The sequence below is a fragment of the Rhea americana genome, unplaced genomic scaffold, assembly GCF_003343005.1.
Source record: "Rhea americana isolate MKP2758 unplaced genomic scaffold, rheAme1 scaffold_339, whole genome shotgun sequence".
Classification (NCBI taxonomy): Eukaryota; Metazoa; Chordata; class Aves; order Rheiformes; family Rheidae; genus Rhea; species Rhea americana.
The window spans coordinates 131,393-145,609 of NW_028186467.1; the positions used below are offsets into that span (position 1 = coordinate 131,393).

The window sequence follows — 14,217 nt, forward strand, 5'->3', positions numbered from 1 at the left end:
GCCGGCGGCGCGCTGGCACAGCGGGCACTGCGGCGCCTCGGCGCAGGATGCACCCTCAAAGGACGGGTCCCGCCCTGCTCTGCCCTGTCTGCCGCAGATAACCCTCGGGGCTTGTGCTGCCCGCGGGCAGCGCTCTCCGAGGGTGTGGGGGTTGCACTAGATTCAGAGCGGCGGGGGGAGGCTGCCCTTTGAGCAGCGGCTGTCCTCTCCCTGCCCCCCTTCTCGGCACCCACTCGGGTTCCTCTGGAGGCTGTAGTACCTCCTCTACCAAAGGGGAGTGTGGAGGGTTTATAAAGCTGTAAATCGTTTTGTTACCTAGTACGGATTTCGTGTTTTGCCAAGCTGCGTTTGCGGTATTTGGAGGCTTTCTGTTATTCAGTGTGAATCAACTTTATTATTTGAGCTGAAGACTTACTGGGCTTCGTAAATTATTTTCATTCAGTCTATCCTAGTTCTTCAGACCAGACTCACAAAGACTTGTGAGAGCTAAAATGCTACTGATTTCAGTGAAGTTTGTAGAAGTGTGATTACATTTTTTGTAGGCGGGCAGAAAATGTAGAAAATGTAGCGAGCTGTGTGCTCGATGAATTCATCCATTTCTCTAGACCTCACTTAATATATGGCCCAATGGGATATTGTAGTCGAGCAATTACAGCATGTCTGAGGAAAATGCATGTGCTCCTACGTTCAAATTCAGTTTTGCTCATTGAGATCTTGAGCAGGCCTAGTAAAGAACATTTGGGTTAAAAAAAAATAATTGCCCTGCTTTGGTAATGTGGATTTGGCTCTCATTTTATACACCCAGCCCAACCTGTCATCAGTAAAGTACTTGGCTGTCTTACAGCCATGTGGAGAATTAAAGCAACATGTCAAGTCAAATAGGCTGACCAAAAATATTTATAACTATTTTGTAAACTACTTCCTAAGCAGGTTAGTCTGGAAACATTTCTGCCCTTCAGAATAATGGCTACACTTTTAAATTGATATTTATTTATTAGATGGTCTACTGTCAAATTTAAAACAAAAATGAACTTGAATCTGTTCCATATACAGTGATTGATCTGGCCTGTTGCCTTCTTTTGCCACCCTTTCCCAACCTGCTTCGCAGTACTGTGTTCTTTTAGTATGTTTATCATAGCATAACTCAAATTTACTGTCAACATTTGTATGTATGATCATGATCTGGGCTTGGAAACAGAAAGCATTTTCAAGGTGAGTTAGGTTAAACTCGTGCTTAAAAAATTACAGTTGCTCATCATACCTGTGTATTACTACATTATCTTTGTGAACAGCCTTTATGTTTGCAGATACCCTGGAAAACTATTATGTATATCTGCTTGGATTGGTAGCTAAGTTTCAGTAATCTTATGACTAGTTTTTTGGTGGAAACATATGTAGATTCCTCATTGGGGGGCACCTCTGAAATTTTGCATTGTGCATGTGACTGCTTATGTACAAATTTACACCAAACATCTATTTAAATTGATTTAGATAGGTTGATAAAAGTTTGTTTATGTACACAACTTCAGTTCTTCTTAAGTGACTTTAAAGTGGGTTGGTAAGTTGAAAAAAGGAGATCTAAGAAAGGCTTTTTTCATGGACATCATCTTGTCTTTATTACAGAATAAATTACAGTCTTCATAATATACTTTTAAAATATGTGTTTAGTCAACTTTGCTATTCAAAGTAGTGGGGGAAGGAGTGAAGGGGGATCCTAAATAAGAGAAAATCCAAGATAATAAGTATTGTGGATCGAGTTTCACACGGTTGGCTTAGGTCCAGTATGGCATCCAAAGAAAAAACCCTTTGCACAACCTTCTCTGTGAGAAACCAGTGCAGAGCCATTGGAGCAGTTCTGCAGAAGCCAGATTGTTCCTGGCAGCGCTCAGTTTAAACCAGCGGTGACAAACTCGGCTGGTCTGCTGGCTCTGGGTTTGGTGCCTCAGACTGTTGTCCGTGTGAAAACAGGTGTAACGCCAAACAGTCCTGGAAGCAAACAGAGCTGTGTTGGTACATAGCTATGTGTGAGCTGGTGGTTTATTGAAGTCTGCCTGGCTCTACTGATAGCTAACTCTACCATGTCTGAACTGTAGTACAGTCAGTTCACAAATTGCTACCGAATACATAGAAGTGTACTGTGCTGTTGCTTTAATAATTGCCCTGCTTTGGTAATGTGGATTTGTCCATCCTTACTCACTGCTGTGTAAAAACCTTGTCTTGTATTCCAGTGCATTAAAATGAAAGGTTCTTGTTACTTGTATCTCCTAAATTAAGTGTGAGAGGGAAGAAAAATGAGTTAAAAGTCTAATATACTCTGCTTCTGTGTTGTAAGGGAAAGATTGTGTTTAAAAAAAGTCTGACAGCTTTTTTGTTTGTTTTTTAGGTGTGTGGGGTGATGAATTTAGTGTCTTACGGTCACCTCAGTCAGTGGTGTTTCGAGACGGAAGTTGGCCAATCCCTGGAGAGCGGATTCCAGATGTAGCTGCATTATCTATGGGCTTTTCCGTTGAAGATGTACGTTTCAGGTCTTGATTTTGAAACAGCTCTAAAACTACAGACCAGCTTACTCAGCATGCAACTCTTCCTGTCATGTGCTGGAATATATTATATATACACATATATATAAAGTTCCTTTTGTCTTGACACATTTGTGACTTATCAAAGTGTGATTTCCAACCGTAGAGCTGTGTTAGTCATATGAGCAGCAAAAGGCTTTCCTAGGAGGTTATTCTGAATCATGAACTGTGGAAGAAAGCAGACCTGATCGAGTCTTTAAGGGGGATGTTCATGAGCAGCTCTGAGACCCAAATACATGTCATATCCTTCCCCATCTGTCGTCATGTAGAACAGTAGAAACCACTGTCGCTTTTTGCCTGTAAACTAATCCATAGCGCTCCTCTCTCTGGTACTCTTAAGAAAATGAGTGTCTTGGCTAGTCAGGGAGTTCTTGTCAGGTCAGCAGTTTGTCTGCTGAGCATAGTTAATAAGAACCAGTAAAACAGATATTTGGGAAGTAATCCAAATGTTTGAAAACCTAATTTGTGTCCCAGATTAGGTTTCTGAACATAGTTTAATAATGTTTAAAGCAGGGCAGACAATTAGGAGCCTATAGACTGATTCCATCTTGCCTACTGATTTTTTTTTTACTGGGGTTTCACAAGGGATGAGGAGTTGCTATTAAAGCAGCACATGAAAGCTTAATAGCCAAGTACCTTCAACTGTGCCTGTGTGCAGCCAGCTACTTGAAGCTATAAGCTGGGATGTTTTCATAGTGGTGGTAAGGGTAAGAGTTCCTGTGTTCCCGTCTTTTCCATACTGCAGCTGGGCAAAAGGTCTGATAGCTCCTGTTTGAATGCAGGTCTGTTCAGTCTGTGTTCTGGAACTTAAAATATACTTATTATGAATACTACTCCTAAAAATTTGTTACTGGTTTAATGATAGTAAACATAATTAAATGACAGCTAGACATTTCCAGATAAGTTCCAGAACACAAACTGAACAGACCTGCATTCAAACAAGAACTATCAGACCTAGTAACAAATTTTTAAGAGTAGTATTCATAATAAGTATATTTTAATTGTTTTATCAAGAAAGAAATATGTCAGATGATACTGTGCATTGCATGTAAAGACACCCCATGAAACGGTGGGTTTTGGTGCATTATGAATGCTGATTGTCAGCATGCTGGTCGTTCTGAGGGATAATGGGAACATAGGCATCATGGGGGTGTGTGGGGGGAAGTTGTTTCATTGTGTTCCTTTGCCTAAGTTCAGAATTCATTTGCTGTGATTGGTCCATAGCATCCTTTAGAAATAATGTTGTTGTTATTTCAAATCTGAGAAGGTGGGGGGAAATGGAAGCTCTTTAAATTGTTCTGTTGGGTTAAGCCCTGAAACCAAAGGCTGGTATCAGCGTTGTCACTAACGTAGAGATCATTACATAGGCAGCTTCCTGCACTGGTATGGAGGACACTGCAGGACCAAAGCAAACATTTTGCAGCTTACATTAAGACTGTATTCTAGGAAAAGAAACTGACAGTGCAGTAGGTGTAGAAATTTTGAAATACTCACTGCATTGAATTGGGAATTCTCAAAAACAGTCCTTCAGTGTTCATCACTTGTAAAGGGAAGATAATACTGAATTTTCTTCTGCCCCTATTGATTAAATCAAAATTTTTCTTTTGTTTCTTTGGTGTGATACATATCATAACAGATGTTTAAAATCCAAATAACTTAGTTTCATAAAGTTTAAATGTGCAATTTTCTCTTACATGAGTGGGGAAATCTCTGTTTGAACTCATGACAAATAGATGAATTGGCATTTTGTGCCTAAATAAGCCAGCCTGCTAGCCTTCACTGTTTTCTTGCTGGTATGTAATTATAATAAGCTACTAAGACATCTTCGTATGTTTCTATATTAATTCATAAATGTTAGATTAGTAGGATGTTGGTATAACTGACCCCTTTTTCAGGTCTCCCGCCAAAAAACCCCCGTCAAGATACTAATGTTTTACTATACATGGGCATGTTTTTATGGTGCTTGGTGAAGGTTTGTTGTTTTTAATTCAAGCTTCCCTTGTTAACTATGTACTAAAATAATTCCACTCCAGTTGTGGAAAATATCTCTTGATATATACAATATGTGTAATGCTGTTATAGTGCAGACTTAGCTATAAAATTAGTGATAGCTTTTAAACTAACAATTTTGTTATGGATATTTTGTTATGGATAACTTGAGACAGCATTATTCAAGATAAAAGCGTTTTAAGCATTCTGGTGACAATTATTTCCCCATGAAGTTTCCAGTAGGCTGCTCTGTAAAGAGGTGGGAGAGGTTTTCTCTCTTTCTTCCTGTGAAATACCAGTTTTTTACTGTTTTGTAATAGGACCTTTCTTGGCCTGGACTTGCAGTCGGTGATTTGTTTCACAGACCACGAGCTACTGTGCTGGTGACAGTGAAAGGAGTAGACAAGCTGACGTTGCCTGTGAAAGGAGTTTCTTACCCTATTGAGAATGTGAGTAGCTGCATGTTTGGAACTGTCAAACTTCTGTGACTCTTGTCATCTAATTAGAAGTACGTGAATTTCCACTATAGTTCTTAAAGTTCACTTAGTCCACTGGACGTTCATATAACCCTATGCACTTCTAGATCAGACTACATCAATAAATAATCCAGTCAGACTCCTGTATGAGATGAGAGGCCTTTGAAGAACACCCAGGTTCTCCTGCATTAAGTTCAGCAACTTAAGACCATGTTCTCCTCAAAAGGCATCTAGTTTTAGTATATGTTTGCACCAAGATAATTGAGAGTCTGCCACTTGCATGTTAGCTTGCTGATTCATAATTAGGAATGCTTCAACTGAGTATGTGATAGCATCTTGTGTGCTGTTGATGTTTTGATACACTTCTCCTCTAAGCAATCTTTGAGGTTTTTCTCAAGGACTTTACTGTGAAATACGTACTTTGAGACAAAATGTGATTATGCTATATCTCTTCCCAAAAGAAGGGACCCCCCCCTAAAATGTTACATTTACCTGTCATGGATATGCAGTCTTCGCTGAGGCTTTTTTCCTCTCATTTGAGATACAATTTTGTCCATGTACATCTTAGCAGGAACACTTAACAGGAACACAGTAATTGTACAAAATGATGGTAATTAGTTTCTGCTTGTTTTTGCTTTGCTAATACATTGTGTGCATGAGTCTGTTTTGCTGCAATATTGCACCAGTAGTTCATATCAAAATGCTGTTTGTCCACCGCAACACATTCCCTATCCTTTTCAAAGGAAAATCCTTTTCAAATAAGTTAGTTTTCAGTTTGTTTCCCTGTTCTTTAGTTACAACCTCTGTTCTTTATTTCTAGTTAGTTAATCTTGCCTCTGACTGTGTCAGAAAACTTCATTGGCATCTAGTTTACCACAGTTTGGATCTGTGTAGCTGCTGTGCTCTTATTACTAAAATGACAAATAATATTCTTACTTTATTCAAACTTTGGAATTATCCATGACAAATAATATTCTTACTTTATTCAAACTTTGGAATTATCCATGACAATGTCCAGTAGTGTTTCATATAATATTGATACCCTGCTATGCACTGTAAGATGAGGGGAGGATTTCCCTATGAAATCACTTTGACAGCTGTCAGACAATTCTAAATCTATTTTCAAGTGTCAGCTTTTAATCAGGCTGTTATGTGGCTTTAAATCAAATGGGTCAAATGAGCCGGACACAAATTTTCTTTCACATTGGTTTTCTGGTACAGCGTGCTAGTTCAGGCTCAGTTATATGAAATGGTTTCTGGACCAAAACTGATTTAGGATAGTCTGGACCTGACCCTGTAGGCGTACCTAACTTGTGGAAATTTTAAATATAATTAAAAAGTCTACAGTCTTACTCACATATGTAACTATTAAAGTTCTGAAGTGTACTTTGTACCTATTTTCCTTATTTCCCATTAATAGGAATTGACATTCCTAAGCTTTAATTGTTCATAAATTACCTCATGAATATTTTGTCTGTAGCTATCAAGTAAGCTACCTCAGGTGACTTTGTTTGCTCTCTTTGTATACTGGGAAAGCAGTAGTTCCTAAGTGGTCCCTCGGTGCTCAAGAGTAATTTCAAATGATTATCAGTAAGCTTATGTTCAGGAATCACCAGGTACAAATTATCCTAGCCTAATATTAGTAATATCTATTGGAAAAAAGATGATACTCTTTGGCTAGTGAATGGGAAGGGAATATGTCGTTCTGCTGCTTTTTTATAGGTAAAAATACATGCCTAGAAAAAATAACAATTTTATTAGCTTGCCAGTGATGGCTCTATATCATTGCTATAATCTTTTTTTTTCTTCTTTGGTGTTTCAGCAGTTGATCTTTCTATTGATATATTTTCTTTCATCAGTTTTCTTTGCCTCATAACTGTTAATATACAGTAACATCAGTTTTCTTCTATCTTGCATTGCATTTTATTTGTTGGTCTTTCTTCGCTGGTAAATGAGGCTATAGTTTTAGCTCAAGTAATCCTCTTAATTACAGAATCATGGCCTCTGGGGGTTCTTAAAAACCCTAATACTCTGTTTATTGTGTATACAAATAAATAATCTGTTGATAAATATACAGTTGATGTTTTGTTTTGCTCATTGTCCCCTATTATTTGTTACTACTGCTTTGAAAGTGTACATGCTCTTTGTTGAAACAACTCTTTGTTGTCCTGTTTTTCCAAACTTCTGTGGTTAAGCAAATTCTCTTGTATCATTAGGCACTGTTTTACTCAAAAATCTAACTAGATTTTATCATTAGGCACTATTTTACCCCAAAATCTTGACTAGATTTTGTGTTTCAGGCTGTTCCGTTCAGTCTTGACAGTGTTGCAAATGCTATTCATTCTCTGTTCTCTGAGGAAACTCCTGTAGTCTTGCAGCTGGCCCCCAGTGAGGAAGTGAGTATTGCTTCATCTCTGATTTCAGATGCTCTAAATAGTAAACCAATTCCCACTTGTGTGGCTGGAGCAAAACCAACTGGTTATGTGAAATATTTTGCGTTGAAGGGAAATTGCAAGTGTGACTGATCATTAATGTGTGATTGGAAAAACTAAAACCAAACTTGTGATCTAATAAAACAGTGACTGTTCCTGCAGAGAGTGTACATGGTGGGCAAGGCAAACTCTGTATTTGAAGATCTTTCTGTCACACTGCGCCAACTGCGAAACCGCTTATTCCAGGATAACTCCATTCTCAGCTCTCTTCCTCTAAACTCCCTCAGCAGGAACAATGAGGTAAAGAAAAAAACAGTAATCAATGGATACGTTTTTTTTTGGAGGGGTATGCGTATATTAGCTTATGCTTTTCTTTCTTTGTTCCCCTTTTTTTTTGTTTGCTTTGCTTTGCCCAGGAGAGTTCCCCCTTTTCTAACCAAATTCTAAGTTTTATGTTCCTCTATAAATAACTTTATTAAAAGAATAATTGCTTTCTAGCATTATCTGATCCTGTAATAGATGTAACCTGTTATAAAATACTGAAACTTATATCAAAGCCAGGCTTCCCTTACTTTAGTTTCATGAAAGGAAATACCTGTCTTGTCTTTGTGCTTCTTTCCCCAGGTTGACTTGCTTTTTTTGTCCGAACTACAAGTCCTACATGATATTGCAAGTCTGGTAAGTAAAGTTTTTTGAAACACTTCTTTCATCTTACACTTCAAATTTACACTTACACTTACAATTTTCATCTTACATTTGAGACATCTAATTTAAAGTTAGAAAAGCTATAACTAAGATACTTGGCAGGCACAGAAATATATTCAATTGTATCATCAGTTGGTTGTATCTGTGTAAATAATGCATTTTTATGGGTTTTGAATCAGCTTAAATTCAAATTTAAACACCTCTAGTTTCTTTTGTATTAGACCTGATGAGAATGGGGAATTCTGAACTGCTGTTTCTCCATACCCAAAGACACAGAAAATCCTCAGTGAGGAGTTTTCTGAGGCTTTCCTTCTTTTCTTAATTAAGAAGTATAACGGTAGTTAAGAACATGTTCTTAGTCCTGTCTACTATTTTACTTTAAAAAGTCACTATAACATTTAGCTGAGAAGGTTGGAATGGCTTTTTTAGTGTAAATAGTGGTGGTAGTAAAAATATTCCAACAGACAAGGTGAGCTTTTAATTCTGAGTTCTTAACCCAAAAGCTTCTTACAGTCTTTGTACTAACATGCTCCCACCTTGTTACTGTTTCTGCAGTTTTGTCCTTTTTGCACCCCTCAGCTACTTAAAATGAAATAAATGGTCACGAAGAGCTCAGAAGTTGATATTAGGGGAAGGGCTGGTGGGGAGAAATGGGACTTCTGAGAAAATGAGGTAGCATGACTTGTTTTTGTCTTACAGACTAGAAATGCTATAGTTAAACTAGACAGGAAGATGGGAGCAGGTTAAATTAGCTTGCACAAGGGAATACAGTCTGTGAACGCATTTAATGTCAGTTCCTTGATTTCACAGCTGTAGAAGTGAAAGTGTATCACTACTTTAAGATATGTTAGATCATGTTGCTTGGATTTCATGATGGATTTCATATGGGATGATCTCCTAAGTAAACCACTCTGTATGTGGGCAACAGCAAGCTAAAGTTGCAACCTACTTGGTTTTGCAAGGGCCAGCTTTAGTGGAGGGAATAGTCGTATCTGAGTATTGTAGAGTTATGTATTTTTCCCTCTACATTTTATTTTTATGTCAATTATAGAAATAGGATTATGATGCAAATAAACGTAAAATTTATTTTTAGTAAAGCTCTGTTGCACGTAGCATCTATTCCAAATACAAGATTGTGTACATGATGATCACTTCTTATTCTACAGGAGAAAAGAAAAAAAAAAAAAGCTACTTGTGGACATCTTCCTAGTTAAGTTGGCAAGAAATTCTACTTTCTAGTCGACATGGAATATGACTGTGGAAAGTGTTGCCAGATTAGTTCTAGCAAACTGCTTTTGCCAAATGTGTATTTAAAGTAACTTATGTATGAATTAATTCCTTTCTGTCTTCAATGGCATGCCAAAGTTGTCTCGACACAAGCACTTGGCCAAAGATCACTCACCAGACCTGTATTCTCTGGAACTGGCTGGCTTGGAAGAGATTGGAAAACGGTATGGGGAAGACTCTCAGCAATTCAAGGATGCTTCTCAAATTCTTGCAGATGCTTTGCAAAAGGTATGATTTCTACCTAATTGTGTGTTAACTACAGGGGAGTAAGTGCCAGGTTTATTGATTGTTTTCTGCTATGAACTGTCACCTCATTAGCGATGGCCTGACCAATCAGGGTTTGGGGGGATGTTTTTGTACTGCAGCTGTTCAAAGTGACAAATTTTGTAACATTAGATTTTGTAAATGAAGAGTGTTGACATGATTCTACAATACATTAGATGTTTTGTTTAAAGGAGTAGGAATATATTAAAACCATACATAAATATGAGCTGGTATGTCTGTTTTACCTAATCAAATATCTTGCATTTTAAACTACCAGTATGTTTCACCAAAACTGGCCCTCCAAAAGGGGAAATAAATATCCTTATCTCAGGGTAGAATTGTTAGTCTCTTGCCCCTAAAGTGGTGTAAATCTGAATTTCCAAGCTGCCAAAATGGTTGCTTTTCATCTACCAGTGTGTTCAAGAAAGTAATTCTTTATCTAATCATCAGAAAAGGCGTAAAAATCTTTGTTAAAAGCTGAGACTAGCCAGGTTTGAGAGTTTTAAAAGCATGATGGAAGAACATAAAAGCATGAATTTGCTAAGCCAAGTAACTGTTTTCTCTAAATACTGTTTAGCCTCTCTGCAGTTAAGCAAATTTATAAAAATACCTTTTTGACTACAGTTCCTCTCTAGAATATCAGTCTTTAGCTCAGATTCAAATATTCAGGTTTATAATTTCCCAGTGAAAGGTGGAGAGCCTAAATGTTTTGTTGAAACAGACACATACAGAATTAGTAAACTGTATGGCCATGTGCATTTTGTAAAGGGATGTAAGAACTTGTTCCAGCCCAAAAAGCAGTAATAACCTTCAATTTGCTAAATAATGGTTGAGAAATTTTAAAGATATCTTGTAAACCAGCGCTTTTAAGTTGACACTTTTACATTGGAATTCTAAAACACTATAAACTTTCAAAACTTGTTTATAAATTTCTTAATCCCAAAGCTGACAGATTGTGGTTTGGTGTGTCTTGCTGACAAAGTCCTCTCCTCAAAGTCCTGGCTGCTGTGTAGATTTTAAGTTAAATTACTTTTCTTCTTGCAGTTTGCAGATGAGATGTATAATCTCTATAGTGGGAATGCAGTAGTAGAAGTGGTGGCTGTAAAGACATTTAATTCTCCCCTCATGAGGAAGACTCGCTCCATTCTCCAGTCTTCACAGGTAGTAGAGCTGTATATTTCTCTATTTTTATCTCTTAAAAAAAAATGCATCCAAACTGCATCACATTTTTACTTTAGCGTAACTTTTTTAAAAGTCTAGAATACTGACTTTGATTTAGGCACGAGTGCAGAGAGATCAACTTACTTGTGTTGATTTTCATTTAATCATAAATTAGGTTGAAAAGGGCCTCTAGGGGTCATCCAATCCCAGCCACTACTCCAGCCAGGGTTAATTTAGAAGTTAGATCAGGCTATGCATGGCCTTCTCATGTCAAGTTTTCAAAATTTTGAATGTTGGAAGTTCCACAGCCTCCGTGAATAACCTGTTCAAAATCCTTGCCACTTTCACTGAGAAAATTTTCCCCCTTATGTTTCATTGGAATTTGTCTTGCTGCTCTGGACAATGGCTGCTTATGCTTTTGCTGTGCTCCTCTGGGAAAAATATGGCTATGTGTTCTCTGTAATAGCCCTTTAGGGAGTTAAGACTGTAATTAGATTTCCTTCCTATCCAAAGTCCTCATGTATCATGTGCTTCAGCCCCTGCTCACCTTAGTGACTCTAAGCTGTCTCTCCCATTTGTCAGTCTTTTGTGTCTAGTTTTGAGCTCCCCAGAACAGCACTGCAAGTCCTGCCTCATGGGTGCTGTGTCAAAATCATTGCTTTCCACCTGCTGCCTACATCCCTGATACAGCCCAGGATGCAGTTGTCCATCATTGCAAGGGCACACTGCTGACTGCTGTTCACCTTGTCCAGCAGGGCCAACCAATCCTTCTCTGTAGATCTGCTGCCAACAGTTAGTCCCCAGCCTGTGCTGTTGTGTGGGGGTATCCTGTCCCAGGTGCAGGACTTTGCATTTGTCTTCATTGAATTTCATGAGGTTCCTGGCAGCCCATTTCTTCAGATTTCATTAATGTCAGTCACATAATCACTTTGTATTTTGTGCCCTAACATCAGAATTGTCTAGACAAAAATGCATATCTCTTATTCAGATTACTCAGATTTTTGATGTAGTCAGAATGTGTTTTGCATGCAGACTAAAGTGAAACACTTTTTTTTCATTACAGAGTGATACAGAAAATCCATTTAACCTTGCCTATCCGTATAACTACGACTATGCTGTAATCTTCAACATTATTCTGTGGATGATGATAGGTCTTGCTTTAGCTGTAATAGTAATCTCCTATAACCTCTGGAATATGGATCCTGGGTATGACAGCATTATTTATAGGATGACAAACCAGAAGATAAGAATGGATTAAACTATGCTGTATTCCAGCACAGGGAAATGAAGAGGAGTAAGGTCTCCTTTAAATTATGTGAAAACAAATATTCTGACATAGTTAAATATGGAATTTTTTCAAAAGTGTATTTATTTTTAGGTGTCCTTTTTTCTTCTTTTTCTTTCTTTCTTTTCCTCTCAAGGCTATTTTAAAGGTCATTTGTAGCACCTGATTGGATTTGCAATTTGAAATCCGCCTGTCTGAAAGGAAAACAAATTAATTGTTATTAAGGTGACATCATTCCATTTCTTTTAATCATGTTATGTGAGTTTCAGAGATGGCCTGTACTGCCTGTGACTGTGTGCAAAACAGATGAACTGAAATTATGGTAGCAAGACATTGCTTGAAAGTTTTACACTGGAGGATTAGAAATTATAGCTAAACTGTTGTGTTGTATATTATGAATCAGTTGTAAATGTTTGATGTAAATATTTATAATGGCTGTATGTACCTTTTGGGAGGATAGTTATTGCTCTTTAGTAAAATATTAAATATAGAAATATTTCTACAAGACTAGCATTCTAGCTGCACAAAGGGCATTTTGACATCATGGTGATGACTCAAATATGAACTGTAGCCTGAAGGATAATTTGCTTAAAACTTTAATGACTTGGAGATAAATAACACTAGTGTGGCTGGTCTGTATGGTGGAGAGTCTATAAATATTGAAGTAGCACCAGTCTGATTATAGCTTAATGTCATGTATGGTTAAAAGTTCCTACTATGATGCTTCATATTCCTTCCATTTGTGTTGATGTTATTAAAAAAAATCAACAAATCTTTTTGATGGTAAAAATGGACCAACACTTGATTAAATATACCTGGATTATAGTCTTGTTGCAATAACTCAATAAAACAAAGAATAGTGGTTCTTGAATGTATTTATTCTTCTGGTGTCATAGGTGAAGGGCTAGCTCTGTGTAGAATTAGCTCAACTGGATAGAACAGGTGCAGGCAGCCTCCTGTTTCAGACTTGAGCCTGCTGTCAGATACACTTTAGTTTTAAGTGTCTTTTCGAAACCAAATGCTGGAAGGTCACCTTGTAGGGATTAATTTCCTTAAACTAAATTTCTAACAACTTTGTGGCTATAATTAAAATAAGCAGTTAATCTCTAGGTTGAATCTTGTATACAGTTTTCAGAAACTCTCATTTGCTCCTATAAAATTCTTCTAAACTGCAGTAACAGGAGTGGAAGATCCTGTTTCATCTTGTCATCCTCTAAAATGCTTAACTTTCCCTATTGTTAAGAGAGACTTGTTCTAGTATCAGAAAAGATCTGCTCAGCAAATTAACTTGTCTTGCTTACTGCACTTGTCAGATTTGGAGGGACTGAAATTACATACATGTCTGTCTTGCAGACCTTGGACAACGCTTTGTGTTGAGTAACATGCTGCAGTCCTGCCCAAGTGTAGGGAATCTGGTATAGTATTTTTGCATTAATTTAAAGTTACCTTTAAAACCAGATGAAGTTTAACTGCATAATTTAAAAACAGCATCAATAGATAAAAAGGAAAAGTTCACTGCAAGATTTTCTGGACAATTTTAACTTGATAAGAATGTGTAGCATAATTACTGAACATCCTGTAACATACTTGCATTGTCTTGGTAAGCATCTGAAAGTTGTACAACTTTATTATGAAAATAATTGAAATACTGTCCTACGATCCTATTTAATGGGCAGTGAGCCCTAGTGTTTTAAGTAAACTATAATGTGGTCATCTGTATGTTGTTTTAAATTTATTTGACTGTTGTGAGAGTATTTAATGTGGAAATAGTACCTCAGAGTTTCAGGGGAAAGCATGATCCATGGTAAGAAAAGGGGTAGTGTTGCATCTTTCTAAATAAATTATATTTAAACAAGAAAACACTCTACAAGGCAGTAAGAAGAATGGCCCTTATCAAGTTAGATTGTAGGGAACAGTTTGCAATGAAAAAAATAACAAACACAAAGGTAAAGCAAAAGTAAATGCTCGGGGAAGATTTAGAAGCTTGCACTGTTTGCATCTATCTTAGAAATAAAGCAGTTGAAATAGACTAAGTATTCTTT

The 14,217-nt window shown here is 37.3% G+C and overlaps 1 protein-coding gene across 1 annotated transcript in view; it reads left to right on the top strand.

Moving 5' to 3' along the window:
• Positions 1-13,894, top strand: part of ATP6AP2 (ATPase H+ transporting accessory protein 2) — a 14,357-nt gene extending 463 nt beyond the window's left edge. The window contains exons 2-9 of the mRNA XM_085311291.1: positions 2,384-2,514; positions 4,886-5,014; positions 7,342-7,437; positions 7,636-7,773; positions 8,098-8,151; positions 9,544-9,693; positions 10,774-10,890; positions 11,954-13,894. Of these exons, the coding sequence (XP_085167417.1) occupies positions 2,384-2,514; positions 4,886-5,014; positions 7,342-7,437; positions 7,636-7,773; positions 8,098-8,151; positions 9,544-9,693; positions 10,774-10,890; positions 11,954-12,148 (1,010 nt within the window). The 3' untranslated portion in view covers positions 12,149-13,894. The remainder of the gene's footprint in view (positions 1-2,383; positions 2,515-4,885; positions 5,015-7,341; positions 7,438-7,635; positions 7,774-8,097; positions 8,152-9,543; positions 9,694-10,773; positions 10,891-11,953) is intronic.
• Positions 13,895-14,217: the final 323 nt, after the last annotated feature.